We start from the raw sequence: 14854 nt of genomic DNA on the forward strand, positions 1-14854 counted from the left end.
CCCCTTCTCTAAGTCCGCTGCAGCGTGGAGGCCACCACCAATGGGCTCAGGGGCAGCACAAGTGCCATGGCGCCCTCAGGGTGCCATGAGGCACCGCCCTCCAGGTCCAGCCACCCCTCCCTCTGCCCCCACCAAGTCCTGCTGCCTCTGAGTGCATCGCTTCATGTACCCAAAAGGAAGCCCCCCACCCCAAGACTATATGCGCCAGCCAGGCCTCACCTGTCACCTGCACACCCACCGACACGCAGGAAGTGGGGCAGGCGGAGACCCAAACCAAGCCTGGCCACGCCTGCCCAGGGCCTGCACAAGCCACGTCATCCCTCCAGGACCCCAGGCCCACCACAGTCTCCGAGCCGAGAGACCCTGCAGCCCCCAAGTCCTGTGCTCGGAAACACATGCGGTGTGCTCCTGCTACATGACCGAGTGGCCACAGCATCCTCCGGGACTGGCCAGAGCTGCTGGGGAAGGTAACCTGATCGGCACCTTTGGCCCTGGACCCCACGACAAGCTTTCCAGCCCCCCGCCCGGGAGTGTGGCAGTACGGACCACCTGCCCCGCATGACAGAGGCCAGCCAGCCCCGAGCACGGCCCGCCCCTGCAGCATCTGGCTGTATGGTCACCGGGGCTCAGACTCACTGACCTTTGGGATCGGGAACCGCAGCTGTGCGATCTGAACCTCGCTGATGAGAGGCACTGTGATCCGGTTGGGAAGCACCAGGTAGTTTGATATTATGTCCAAGATGATGGTGTCTGACAAGCCGCTGTTGAGAGGGAGGCGGGGAGGACAAATTGTCATGCACGTCAGGGGCGAGTTGGTGCTCCTGTCCCCAGCACAGCGCCTGTGACCAGCTCACTTGGCTCTAGCTGGGGCCAAGGGGCCACCGCAGGAGCCGGCACACCCGCCTCCGTCCTGCGGGACCCAGCTGACACTTCATCACTGACTCTGTGGCTAAGACACCGCTGTGCGACAGGACCATCTGGTGCCCACACGAGTGGACCACAGTGTGATCTACAAACTAGCAAATCACAACAACAAAACCTCGTAGACTCTGGGAAGACCGGGGTGGGGGGGCGGGCAGGAGAGGGCATCGAGCTGGGGTGGGCAAGGCTGGGGTGCACGGAGGTAGAGGTGTCCCCGGAGCTGACAGTGTCAGAAGTAGCAGCAAGTCAGCAGCCTTCGACTGACTCCAGCAACACCGCTCATGTGGGCAGCACCCCAAGATTACAGCACCTTGTAAACAGGAGGCCTGGCACCAACCTCCTTGCTTGCAGAGCAGATGCCCCTCAACCCTTGGGGATGGAGCAGGTGAAGAACATGCCCCAGACCACAGGGACCCTGTCCTCTGCTGCTCTCCCTCCCAGTGGCGAAGTGACCCCCAGCCTGGGCCTTTCCAGCACTGGGGCACGGCGGGACCCGAATCTGCTCACGAGCACCGCGGGCGTCTGTCCAAGGCAGGGGGGCGCACAGAGAACAGGAACTTCTGCTAGAACTGGCAGGAAAGCTCTGTCCACTGAGGCTGCTAAGCTGGCGGGGGAGCTGGGAGCTCCTGGGGAGCCCTGATGGCGACAGGTGGGTGCCGGCACCTGGCTCCTGGGTGTGCGGGTGGGAAGGTGCCTGGGAGGGAGGGTGTGGGGGCCGCAGCCCTGGGCGCTGCTGGCTCGGAGCAGGTGCTCGGTACCGCTTACAGGAGAGTGAACAGTCCTTAAAACATGGTACTTACTTATCCGAAGAAGACATTTTTTTCTGATTATGCCTCAGGTTATTAAGTTTCTAAATCTTCCCTGATACTGAAACAAAATTCTTTCTAATGGACGTTTCAGGACATAAATCACAGGAAGGGAGAAAATCAGACCCAAACCTCGAGACTTGGCATGCCAGCCAAGCAGCCGACACCTGTAGTTTCTGCTCAGCTTCCCAGTGAATGCGCAGCTCAGTGTCCCCACGTAACGGCTGAGTCCCCATAATGTGACCTGGCCCCGTCAGGGAGAGGGGCCCGAGAGGAACAGTATGCCGGGAGGCTGTCCCTGACTGCACGTGGGACACCTGCCTGGACACGACAGCGGCCCCAGGGCTGGCTCCCGTCGTGACCCAGAAGCCGCTCGGTGGAGTTGGAGGCCACAGATGGGGGGGTGCGACCCGCCTCTTGGCAGGGGGTGGCCTCACGGCTTACACGCTCTTTGTGGGAGATTTCCCACGGACTAGATTTTTACAGAACACCAAAGGGACTCACAGAGATATGGGAAACTCCTGCCCAGCCTGGTCCCCTCCAGGAGGCCCAGGAAAGCCCAAAAGGTATGTGGGGGACCACGTGGAAAGAACCCAGAAAGGGCTAGTTCTGAAACATATTCACATTAAAGCTTTATTCTTCTGGGAAAATAATAAAATCCAAACTTGAAAATCTACAGGGAACTAAAGGGCTGCCGTTTCTCCAAGACACCAAAGCCAGAAGTTGCCACATGACGGCCGGAAAGTGACCATGCAGCTCGGTGTGACATCCCAAAGCCGCTGACCTCAGCTCAGGGGTCTCGGCCTGTCACCCCTGAACTGGAGCCCCTGCCCTGCCGAGGAGGAAGGGAGCTAACGATGCCTGGGCCAGGCGGTACTTACTTCAATCCAGGGATGTCGAGAAGATTCGTCAGTCCCGTCCAGTTAATTTCTAAAAGCTGTTTAAGAGGGGGGAGGGGACATTAATAACACAGTTCCAGTCACTGAATTAAGCACACAGGCTTCCTTCTGCATAAACGGCATGAGTTAGCACACGAGAGTGGGCAACTTCATTTTCCACTGTATAAAAACACCAAGTCCATCTTGCCTAACTGGTACATGGAAAGCTGCCTCTGTTTTATGTTTTTAATAATTACATGGATTTTCCTCGCAAAATCACGGAACAATCCACTCACCCATCCTACTGACAGGTCCTTCGAGTGTTGATAATTTTTCTTTTGTTGTCAGCCATGATTCGGTGACCACTTTTCCACCAGTGGTCTTGCACGCATGTGCTAACACTCACAAGTGGAAGTTGTGGTCAAAGACATGCTTATTCTTATCAACACTGCCTCACTGTCCCATAAAAAGTTAATGTGCTGACTTATGTTCCCACTGAAAGGCCTGAGACGAAAGCCAACCCAACTAGCATATTTTCTTGCCCATTTCTCTGGTGGGTATTCATCTGCGATCATTTCCTACACAACAAGCCAAGCTCCCATGAAGAGGACGCAGACCAAACTCCTGATCAAATCCAAGCACTTCACGGTTTCCTCTCAACCGAGCACTTCACACAACGACTTGTGCTGTTTTTAGGAGAAATGCTAAGGAAAGTGCAAGATCTCAACTGCCCTCCTACTTCAATTCCAAACAAACATGAACTAGAAACAGTCAAGATGCCTTTGGACACACCCAGACTAAAAAGCGACTTTTTTTAAAAAAGATTTATTTATTTATTTATACAAGCACTGCGTATAGTCAGAAGCGCGGGAGGGTGAGAGAATTCACCAGAGCCAGAGCGGGAAACAGAACAGGCAGACTGACGAAATACACGGCTGAGGGGAGCAGCGGGCGGCAGGAGAGGTCTGCGCGCCATGTGGGACCCTCACCCGGTAGCCGGGGATCGAACCAGTGCTGCAGAGGCTTCGGGCAGCCTCGCAACCCAGCGCTCAAATGCTGCGCCACCAGGGAGGCCCCAAAAAGCGACTAATTTTAAAAGCACAGAAAGACTTGAGTTGTTACAGCACAAGAGGAACGGGATGCAAATACAAGAGTCAAGGAGGAAGCCTACGTGGTTCTGAATGGGACTGCAAGATGATGAGGGCATGCCCCCTCCACCTTTAAAGAACAGGCCTAGAAGCAAGGACACCCAGGAGCCAGCTCTGCCTCAGCACCCCAAATATGGCCTTGGAATACATATCCACTAAGAGGAACTGGGGTGCTGAGAAAACAGCTGCCTTCAGGCCTGGGCCCTGCTGCACAGACAGAGCGAGGAGCCCCGGAGATTAGGGAGGCCTCTCGGAGGTAGGTCATTGGAGGGGCCTGACCCAGAGGGTGGAGCCTGCAGTAGCCCTCGTCTGGGCGAGGGGAACCTGCCTGCCACTACGTGCAGAGAGGCTGGACAGCAGGAGCCGGTGAGTGGAGAACAGAACTCGGTAGGATTTTGGAGAGAAGTGACTTGAATGCAAGACAGAAAAGCCAGCTCTGGCTCAAGGCCTCAGCTGGTGGAGGCGTCTGGGAAACACCTCACAATGAGCCGTGCGCATCCTGGAGAAGTCCTGCAAGTCTGATCTGCTCTTGGGACAAACCCAAAGATGCCCTACAGATTCTGAAATGCCCCCAAGGGCAGCACACCCGACGGCTGTCCAGGCAGCCTGAGTGGCCATGAGCTCCTGGGACGCGTCCATAGCACCCTGGCCAGGGCCTCCCACAGGTAGGCGTGCACTGATCCAGCAGTCATCATGGACCTCTCGTCCCGTGAGGTGGGCATCGCCGCAGCCTGGTGACAGATGGGGAAACGGAGGCCAGGAGAAGCCAAGCTGCATACACAGCCAGGGAGGACAGTCCCTTCACCACACCCACCTTCTCCCTATTCAGTTTTGTTAAACAAGCAGCACCTTGTCCAAGCTAGCAACATAATCAACCAGCAGGACATGTGTGGTGGCTCTGTGAGGGTCTCGGTGCTAGTCCTGAGTCATCAGAACAGTCGCCCCGCCCCTGCAGGCGCAGCCCGCGCTGGGGAGCGAGGAAGAATGACTTGGCAGCCATGCTGGCCTCATATTTTCCAGCTGAAAGTAATGGGAAAAAACTCCCTGCTCTCTGAAGCGTCTGTATTGACCAAATAAGGAAATGAATGATTCTGGATTGTTCATAGGACCGTCCTTTTCTGAGCACTGACATTTCACTTGAAATAGTTATTATAAACTTTAAAAGTAAACACGCCTATGGGAGATCCAAACCAACAGAGTACCACTAACTTTTTTTTTTTTAAAGATTGATTTATTTATTTATACAAGCACTGGGTACAGTCAGAAGCATGGGAGGGTGAGAGAATTCACCAGAGCCAGAGCAGGGAACAGAACAGGCAGAGTGATGAAATACACTGCTGAGGGGAGCAGTGGGCACGGCAGGAGAGGTCTGTCGCGCCATGTGGGACCCTCGCCGGTGGCCTGGGATTGAACCCGTGCTGCAGAGCCTGTGGGCAGCTTCGCAGCCTAGCGCTCAACCACTGCACCACCAGGGGAGGCCCAAATACCATTAACTTTTGAGGAAGATTTAGGAATGATTAGGATTTTATTATATTTTGGACTAAAAATTAAAAAAAAAAGGTCTCTCTTTAAAGTATCAAAAATTCCCTGTAAATTCACAATACTTAGCAATTTGCTAAAGATCAGGTTTTCACACTTGTCAGCAAAGGCAGCTCCTTGAACGTGCGGGCATCGAGCGCCTCTTGTGTGCACAAGAAAAACGTGGATTTACAGCTTTCATGAGCTGCTTCTTTTCTCAAAATGTTAACAAAGAGGTTCCTTAACAGCTTTGGAATTTTATCATGTTTTGTGTGGTTAAAATACTTTCAAAATAAGCCTATAACTTAAGCAATAAAAACAACAAATGAGAGCAATAATTTTGATGGTAACAGAAAATGATAACAATCCTTCTGTGTTTTTATACGGTTTCAGCTGGATAAACCTACACTCTCAAACTCCAACCACAGTAATTTGCATTAAGTTATCTGTATTGAGTTATACAAATTAACATTCCCACTTAAAACTACACATGATGCTAATGGTGCTTCCAGAAAGAATTTGTCAAGGGTTATAAACTGGTCGTGAAGAGAGATCTGAGAAACAGATCAATTTGTGCATCAGATGCCACAGAGTGGTCTGGAGACAGACATGGGGGTGGTTTTCAGGCTTTACAGTAGGTGGAGGGCAAGGGGGGGTGGTGTACAAGATGCCTCCTGCAGGAAGAGACGCCCCAAGGCGTCTGGGAGGGTGGGGGTAGGTGACCATCATTGTCCCTCTGGCTAGCCTGGGTACTCACGGGATGGTGCTGGGAAATGAGGCTAGAGAGAGATTCCCCTCTAGACCCCAGGATCCTGTCAGCAAGGACAGAAGACCTGGTGGGAACAGTATCCTAAGCATGAAGCCTGCTGAGGACAGAGCCAAGGCAGGAAGCCAGCAGCTGAGGAGCCAAAGGAGGAGGAGACAGCCCTGGGAGGACGAGCCAGCCCTGGTGGAGCCACGGTAGGAATGACATTTTTGTTGGTCTAATTTTTGTGGCCAATAATGAATGTTGGCTACTTGTAACAAACATTGGAATAGCAGACATATCTTACAATGTGAAACACTAACATTTATTATGGTTTATCCAAGTGTTAGAATATTATTCAGTAAAAAAAGCTCTTTATGACTTAAAATCAGCATCCAGCTGTGGTGCAGCTCATCAACCCTGGGCAGGAAGGCAACACCTGCATGCAGGCAGCTGGTTAGGGCTGGGGGAGGGCTCGGGGGAGCCCCGCACAGGAAGAGCAGCCCGTGTCACCAGGGCTGGTCTCCACGCAGACGCCCAGACCTGCTGGAGCTGGGAGCCTGGACTGCGCCAGAGCGAACAGAGCTCGGAGACTCACGTTTAGGGGGGGCGGCGGCAGAGCAGTGGCTCGTGTCTACCAGTCACCTAGCGAAACCTGCACTTTTAAAATAGTCTATGTCTTCAAATTTTCTGTAATGAATGTATTATTTTTAAAATCAGAGAGGAAAGTTGCGTATCAAGAAATAAAGGCGTGAAGAAGCACGAGGACATGGGCCAAGGGCTCCGCGTCTCCACTCTCTGCTCCTCCAGGACCCGCAAGAACGAAGTTGTGGGACTTACCGGCTTCCGCAGGAAGAAGAGAGACAATGCGCCCACCAGCGGCATGTCCCCGATCAGTGGCTCCAGGATCACCCGCATCGTCCCGTGCACCTAGATCCAAACAGAACCACACTTGGCACAGAGCAGCCCTGAGCACCCCGGCAGAGCGGTGCGCGGCTGCCCCAGCTCTCAGCATGGTCTACAAGCAGAGACCTCACCGCACAGACATAGAGCGAATAAAACGGCATTTTCTTTCTGGATACAGCAGAGAATCTCAACAGCCAGTGAAATTTACAACTCACCTGTATACTCTGCACACCAGCTCTGCAGAAATATCGCTTGATTTCCAGATCAATCTCACAGTTTCCTACAAAACTGTAAAGAAAAGGATCTGAATTACATTCTCTCACCCACAGACACCTGCAAGGCATGCGGTGAGTAAAAGGATGCGAAGCCCCGCGGGAGGCCGCCACTCCAGACATGGCCTCTGTCCACTTCTCAGCAAGGGGCCCAGGCTGGTCTCTGGCAGGCCCTGGTGGAGCGCACTTCTCACTGGTTTGATAAGCAACTATGCTGTTTTACAACGTTTATCTCTTAAAGCACAGTGACTTCCATGCCCACTGCCCTGGTGGGGAGGGACGCTTTTTCTCTGGCCTGCGTGAACCTCTCTCAAAGCCGAGAGGCATCAGCCTGCCCCAGGGACCAGGCATGGCAACATGAGCACAGGCGTGCGTTCATCCCCACGATAGGCATGGCGCATCAGCTCCACTCTGGTGGGTCGTGTGCGTTGACCCCTCCTCAGGACGCCTCAGTCCTGGCGCAGAACTTCCCGGCAGCCTGTTAAACTCTGGACAGAGCGTCTCAACAGATGAGCAAAGCATTAATAAAAGGCACCTGGGACGAGACCCTTCCAAGGGTCTAGTGCTGTGTGTTGCATCGGGCTACTATTTTTGTCACCGAGATGGTGCTCTACCCGGCTGGTGAGATCACGAGTCACTTGTTATAAAGCCATCCTGAAACTTTTCTCTTCTTCACCCTAAGACTTGACCAGTTGATGTTGTCATTTTCTTTCTATTGCTCCTTTTCCATTTCTGCCGCTAACAACCTAGCGACGGTTCTGGTGTAGACAGAGTCACGAGATGCCGCCGCATCTCGGTTGGGCTGCAAGGCTCCTCACGAGACCCTCTGGCGGCCTTGGGCAGCCCTGCCGATGTCAGGCCCAAGGTCCTCTCTGGCTCCTCAAGGACAACATTTGCCGAAGTTGTGGAAGTTGTGCCTTCTCCCATGTTCGATCGCTAGGAAATGAAGGTGACAGGTCCCAGCCCTACATCTACCGTGTCCCGAGTCTGCAGAAAATCAATGATGTTATGAAAATAAAACAATCCTTGGTCAAGGATTTAAAAAGGTACCTGAAGAACCAGCATAAGAATTAAAGAAACCACCGGGAAGATGTTTCCTATATTTATTTTTAAGAGATTGTGGTAAGGGGCCTCCCTGGTGGCGCAAGGGGTTAAGCACCGCACTATGAAGTAATCAGCAGCCTCTGCAGCATGAGTTCCATCCCCAGCGTCCAGGGAGCAACCCACATGGCGAGGCAGACCTGTCCTGTCTCCCCACTGCTCCCCTCAGCAGTGTATTTCAGTGAATTTGCCTGTTCTGTTCCCCACTCTGTCGCTGGTGAATCCTCTCACCCCCGACATCTCTGGCCTGTACCCCAGCTGTTGTATGCTTAAATCTTTTTTTTAAAGATTTATTTATTTATACAAGAACTGGGGTACAGTCAGAGGCATGGGAGGGTGAGAGAATTCACCACAGACAGAGTGGGGAGCGGTACAGGCAGACAGACCAAAGACACTGCTGAGGGGAGCAGTGGGCAAGACAGGAGAGGTCTGCCGCACCCTATAGGTTTCTCCCTGGCCAGCAGGGAATCAAACCCACGCTGCAGAGGCTGCAGACAGCTTCACAGTGCTGCGCTCAACCCACTGCACCACCAGGGAGACCCATAAATAAATAAATCTTAAAAAAAAAAAAAATCATGGTAAATGCATGTAACATGCAGCAGACTACCCTGAGCACCCGGGAAGGCAGGTGCACGGCACCATACCCACTCTGCCACTGCGTGAGCTCCTCTCACCCGGCAAAGCTAAGACCACCCCGCCCACCCCACCCCAGCCCAGGCCCTGTCTGCTCCTCTGAACCGCAGCTCCAGTGCCTCGCACAAGTGGGTCATCAGGGCCTGTCTTTGCGACTGGCCTGCTTCTCTCAGAAAAACGTCCTCAAGCAAATGCCGGACCCCCCCCTGCTAAAGGCCGAGCGAGACGCCAGGACAGGGCCACCACATTCCATGCACCCGTCTGTCAAGGACGCTGGCTGCTTCTGCCATCTGGCTGCTGTGAACAATGCTGCTATGAACCTGGTTCTACAAATATCTCTCCTAGGCCCTGCTTTTAGTTCTCTGGGTCACACCCAGAGGTGGGAGCGCTGGGTCACCTGGAAGTTGTTTTTTTTTTAATATATATATTTTTTTTTAAGATTGATTGATTGATTGATTGATTTTTGCATATAAGCACTGGGTACAGTCAGAAGCACGGGAGGGTGAGAGAATTCACCAGAGCCAGAGCGGGGAGCAGAGCAGGCAGAAGGACCGAAGGACACTGCTGAGGGGAGCAGCAGGCGGCAGGAGAGGTCTGCGCGCCATGCAGGACCCTCCTCCGGGGGCCGGGGAGCAGCTGGGGATTGAACCGGCGCTGCAGAGGCTGCGGGCAGCTTCGCAACCCAGAGCTCAACCGCTGCGCCATTGGGGAGGCCCTCACCTGGAAGTTTTAAGGCTTTGAGGAAGGGCCATGCCACCACCGCCAGCAGCTGCCCCACCTGCACCACAAGCAGTGTGCCAGCTCTGACTCCCGCACGAGCTGATGGCCGCCGTGTCTGGTTTCCGGGGCAGCCACCAGAAGCGCGAGGCTGCAGATGGCCGTGGTTGGATGTGCAGCCCTGACACGCGAGGCGCTGGGACCCCTCGATGGCTTACTGTCCTGCACGCGTCTTCCTTGGAGAGATGTCCATGAAGCTTCTGGCCCACTTTTGAGTCAGGCCGTTCTGTTTGTTGCTGGGGTTAGGCATTCTCTCAACATTCTAGACAGTGACCCTACCGGTCATGTGATCACACAGACCTCCTGGAAGTGACATCTCAATGGTGCCAAGCCCATGGGACGGGGCTCGCTCCTGAGCCTCCCCCTGAGCCTCAGCAATGCCGACGTCTCAGCCGCGCCAGCCCTGCACCTATTAGGTCTCCTCCTCCGGGCCCGCTGGAAATGAGCGGCAGTGCTGGGCCCTGGTGGGTGACCCCCTCTCGAGGAGAGGGGGGCAGCTGATCTGGGTGCTGACTCTGTGCCGTGCTGCTCTGCTGAGCAGATCTAGGAGGTTTCCCGTGAAGCCTCAGGGTTGTCTGTGTATACGATTGCACTGTCTGGGAACAGAGAGCTTTGTCTTCCTCTCCAACCTGGACGCTTCATTTCTTCTTCCTGCCTGACTGCCCTGCCCAAGACGGCCAGGGCCGTGCTGACCGCTGGTGGAAGCAGATACCCTCCCTGTTCCTGAGCTGTGGGGGCGGCGATTGGGCCTTCGCCCCGGGGGTGGCGCCGCAGTGGTCCTGTTTGCCTTTTCTTGTGTGGAGGCGCCTCCTCCTGCTCCGGGCCTGGGGCGTCTCCGTGAAGAGCGGTCATCTGGGCAGACATGCTTCCACGTCCCTGAGACGGCCGTGTGCTCTGCCGACGGCTGCGTTACTCTGACTTTCCACCCTGCTTTCCACTCGATCATGGGCACAGAATCCCATGTAACATGCTGCTGTGTTGGCGCGGCTTGCTAGGGCTGCCGAGGACTTCTGCGCCAGAGTGTAGAAGGGATAGGATCTGAAGATTGTTTGTAAGGCTTTCGCTGATCCTGTGTGACCTGCTTATGGGTGGCAACTAGCGAGGAAAATGTTACAGTCATGAGCTGAGGTCTCCAACGAGGATTTGGTCAGATTCCGCCCAACTGCAGCAAGAACATGCTCTGGCAACCTGCACCTTAGAGCGAAGTGATTTATGCTCCATTCGCAGGAAATAAACGTACAACAAAAACTTACCTGATCTGAAGGTCCAAAATAATCTGCCTCTTGTCCACGTTTTCAGTATACACCTTGACGCCGTTGATCCTGAGGGGCTGAAACAAGACGTGCCTGAGCTTCAGCTCCGGCGGGCAGGGCCCAGCTGCGGGGGGGGGGGGGGGGTTCTGCTGAGACTCACAGTGGAGGGGGGGGTATCCTGCTGTGGCACCCCCTGCTTTCCTCCAAGCCCAGGCTCCTCGCCCAAGCCCGGCCCTTTCCCACCTCTGCACCCACTGCCACGTCTGAAACACAACCACTTTCCATTTTTCTGTCTGGTCATTTTCCATTCCTAAGATTTCCACAAAAATGGGGCTTTTGAGTGAATCAGAAATTCCTGTTTGGGTAAGATTTCAACACCTGATCCGTGGCCTTGGGTCAAGAAACAAATGACTCATAAGGGACCAGGAAAAAGAGTAACTATAAGAAAGAAAAAAATCAAAATCAACAAACAACTATGAACCAGAGACACACTTTGGGGGAGGGGGGAAAGGAGGAATTGGGGTCAAAATCAGGGGGTTGCACTTGTATGGGGAATAGAAAAATAATAAAAAAAAAAGAAACAAATGACTGTGCGGAGGGGCGACGGCAGCTGCTTGGCTCCTAGCCGTCATAACTCCCTTACGTGGGCTCCGCCCCTCAAGCGAAGACCCGGGCTACAGACCACTGCTCCGCGCAGCTTCGTCCGCAAGCCCTGCCCTCAGAGGCGAGCGGTGGTTTGTAGGGGAGGCTCATCTGCTGCCCCGGGGGCTGGCGCCCTCCCGCTGGGCCCGGCCTGCACGCACCTGGTGTCCGGGCAGGTTACAGATGCTGAAGCGCAAGCTGCCACGCAGGGCGGAGGAGAGGCCTGAGCCGGCACTGGAGACCTGAGGCTGAGCAGCCTCTCGGCCCTCAAGGAAGGCTGAGGCCAGAGCGGGGAGGAGGGCAGAGCAGAAGCAGCGCCCAGGGACGGAGCGGGAGGGCCTGCACCTTCCCAGGGGACCCCCTCAGGGTGACCTGCAGTAGCCAGAAGAAAGGTCATGGCTTGAAAGCCTGTGGACGGTAAGGACCGAGGAAACTGACCTGCTGCCCCACGTCCACCTTGCTGAAGCTGAAGGTACTGAGGTGGGTGTTTGCACCCCGCACAGCGGGCTCGATGGTTTCTCGAAACAACTTCTCTATAAATTGGCAAATGAAAGGCCACATGTGCTTCACGGTCTGAAGAGGAGAGAGAACGGGTGTCAAGAGAGCGTCACAGCCCACAGTACTTGCGCCGTCACGGACATCGTGCCCCGGAGCTTGCCGGAACTTCTGAAAACCAAGGGGTCCTTTTGGTTTTGCAAACTCAATCTAAAACCTGTGTAATAAAAAGTGCTGGCAAGTAGCCGCAGGGGTCAGCTTTTCTGGTCAGACATTCCGTCTAAACGCATCGGCACACGCAGCCACGGCTTAGAAAAACCAGGAAGCCTGTGGCCTGATCCGCTGAGTGTCCTCCCTGACCCGGCTTGGAGACCCGGGCGAGCCTCTCACCGCTCGCCCAGAGCTGCAGGGAGGCCTGGCCAGGCTTGCTCTAAGCCCTGAGACACAGCAAGCGCAGAAGAAAGGCGCTCGGAGCACGCAACATGGCAGCCCCGTTGGAGATGAGCAGCCTGTCACTGGGCCTCGGGGCCGCGGACAGCGGCGTGCGGGGCCGACAGCGGGCTAGGACAGAAGACGGCGGCCCACGCACCCAGGGGCAGCCCCCACGCGCCCAGGACTCCTTCTCTTCAGGGGAGGGAAGCACAGCCGGGCATAGCTGAGCCGCCTTGGGAGCAGCCGCTCAGCCCACGTGCCAGACCCACGTCCCAGACATGGCGCCCCCCCACCCCCCACCCCAGCGCATTACCTTATTCAGCCATTCCGCTCTCTCGGTGTCGGGGAAGTGAACCTAGGACAGAAACAGCGGCTATTAGCCCGGCTGCGTGACCTTGAGCGGGAGCGAGGGGCGGCTGCAGCCTCCGGCTGGGGTCCAGTTCACCCAGGCCGTAAGGGCGCCCCACCCCAACACCGGGAACCTCAGTTTACCAAGGCCCAGGACTGCTCCAGGCTCAGGGCAGCCACTGGACCGCCCCACCAAGAGTAGACAATGGCTCCTCCACAGAAGGCTTTTCCTTCCTGCACCTGAGGCCCGGGCACTGCAGAAGCCAGACTCCTCCCCTTCCCGCTCTTCTCCCCCCACAGCTGCCACAGGGCCGCACCCACAGAGGGAGGGGCTGGAGGCAGAGCAAAGCTGCTCCACCCAAGGTAAGAAGCATCTTTGCTGCCAGGGAGATGCACACAGCCCCGGGGCCTCCAGCCTCCTGGCCAGGCCAGCGGCCACTGGCGGCCTGCCAGCGCGCTCCAGACCACAACAAGGCCCCGGGTGGCTCCGCTACACATGCGGGGCACAGGGCACCGGCTTCCCCGGGAGCCAGGCCGGCAGAGGCTTGGCTGGGAGGGGTGGGGAGGGGCTGCTGTCCCGAGGGCGGTGCCACCCCAGGACGCATTGTCAGAACCAGCCGGCTTCTGTGCTGGGTCCTGAGGAGACCCGCGGAGGGGGGCCCAACCGCAGTGGTCCCTGGGCAGGGCGGGCAGCCAGGCCCATCGGGCCCGCATTCACACACCGCCACGGGCCGCGCTTCAGCTGGTCTGGCCCCAGCGCGTGCCGCATGAGAGGAGGCGGGTTTTCTAAATGGAGCTTGACGTCGCGCTGGGACAACACCAAAGGAGGGAGACCTCCCGAGGCAAGAGGGCTGAAAGGTGGGGAAACCGACTGCGAGAAGGCAAAGGCCATGACAGGAGGGGCCCGCCGTGCTCACGGGGGCCGAGGCTGTGCCTCCGTGGCTGTGACCTGCGTGCCCAGGGCCGCCGTGGAGGACGCGACCCCAGGCCAGGCACTGAGCTGGGCGGCGGGACCAGCACCTTCTGTGCTGCTTGTCTGCAGCGCCCGGGCACAGCAGGATGAAGCTGTGGCGCGGCGAGTCTCCCCTTCCAACCCTCCTCAGTCCAGGCGCCACTGTAACCACGGGGAGCCTCATCCGCCCACCGGGCTGGGACCTCCTGGCCGACACAGTCACCCCGGAGGGCAGAGGGTGCTGAACCCCTCTGCTGGTCACGTGGGTCAGCACGCATTTTCATCGCACCTGCTGAGCTTGACCAAAATAACTCCGGCCCTAAGCGCAGATGCGCCCTTGCATTCCCACTCGCCTTTCCCCACTTCCTCTCGGCCTCTTCTCAGCTACCAACTCACACCCGCGCAGAAGACGAGTGCAGCACCCGCCCGCCCGTGTCCTGCCCACCCAAGCACACCCCAGCGTGGCAGGAGGCCACAGGCAGGACAGGCCGGCTGCCAGCACAGGCGGCACCGGGCCTGCGCTGACTGGCCTGTGCGCTCTCTGGGGCCGGGTACCCCTGCCACGGGCAGCGCAAAAGGCAGGGTGACTAGAGCCAGGAGACAGCCCCAAGGCCATGCTTTGGAGCGACCTGTGCGTCTGGACGCCGGGGCTGAGGTGGGAAGCTGGGATGTCCAAGCTGTTGTCCAGGCTGTTCGGCCGCTGGCCTCAGGGCCCTGGCCTGCTCCGCCGCCCGAGGGCGTGCCTCATGGGAGCCCTGACAGGCGGGATCAGGGAGGAAATCGCAACTCCCCGGGGAGGGAAGCTAATGAGGGCCACAGCGTCCACGCCCAACTGCAACAGGGGGTGCCCGGGGAAAATGGATTCCAGGTCCCCGCCCCACCCAAGGAGGGTGAGCTGAGCGGGGAGGAGAAGCCGGGGGGAGGCGGGGAAGGAGGGAGGGGCGGGAGGAGCCGGGGAGCCCAGGAGCAGAGGCCTGTGGCCAGGCCACCCCGGCTTCCTGGTCCCGGACGGGCCGGGACCGACGGG

At 56.7% G+C, this 14854-nt stretch overlaps 1 protein-coding gene across 2 annotated transcripts in view; it reads right to left on the reverse strand.

The window, feature by feature from the left end:
• ESYT2 (extended synaptotagmin 2) overlaps positions 1–14854 on the reverse strand; it is a gene marked incomplete at both ends in the record, with an annotated part of 44368 nt that overhangs the window by 19205 nt on the left and 10309 nt on the right. For both annotated transcript variants that reach the window (XM_084230085.1, XM_084230084.1), the window contains 7 exons: positions 641–761; positions 2609–2664; positions 6857–6946; positions 7138–7210; positions 10959–11035; positions 12039–12173; positions 12841–12882. In XM_084230085.1, the coding sequence (XP_084086211.1) occupies positions 641–761; positions 2609–2664; positions 6857–6946; positions 7138–7210; positions 10959–11035; positions 12039–12173; positions 12841–12882 (594 nt within the window). The remainder of the gene's footprint in view (positions 1–640; positions 762–2608; positions 2665–6856; positions 6947–7137; positions 7211–10958; positions 11036–12038; positions 12174–12840; positions 12883–14854) is intronic.

This window comes from Talpa europaea (genome assembly GCF_964194135.1).
Source record: "Talpa europaea genome assembly, chromosome: 3".
NCBI lineage: Eukaryota > Metazoa > Chordata > Mammalia > Eulipotyphla > Talpidae > Talpa > Talpa europaea.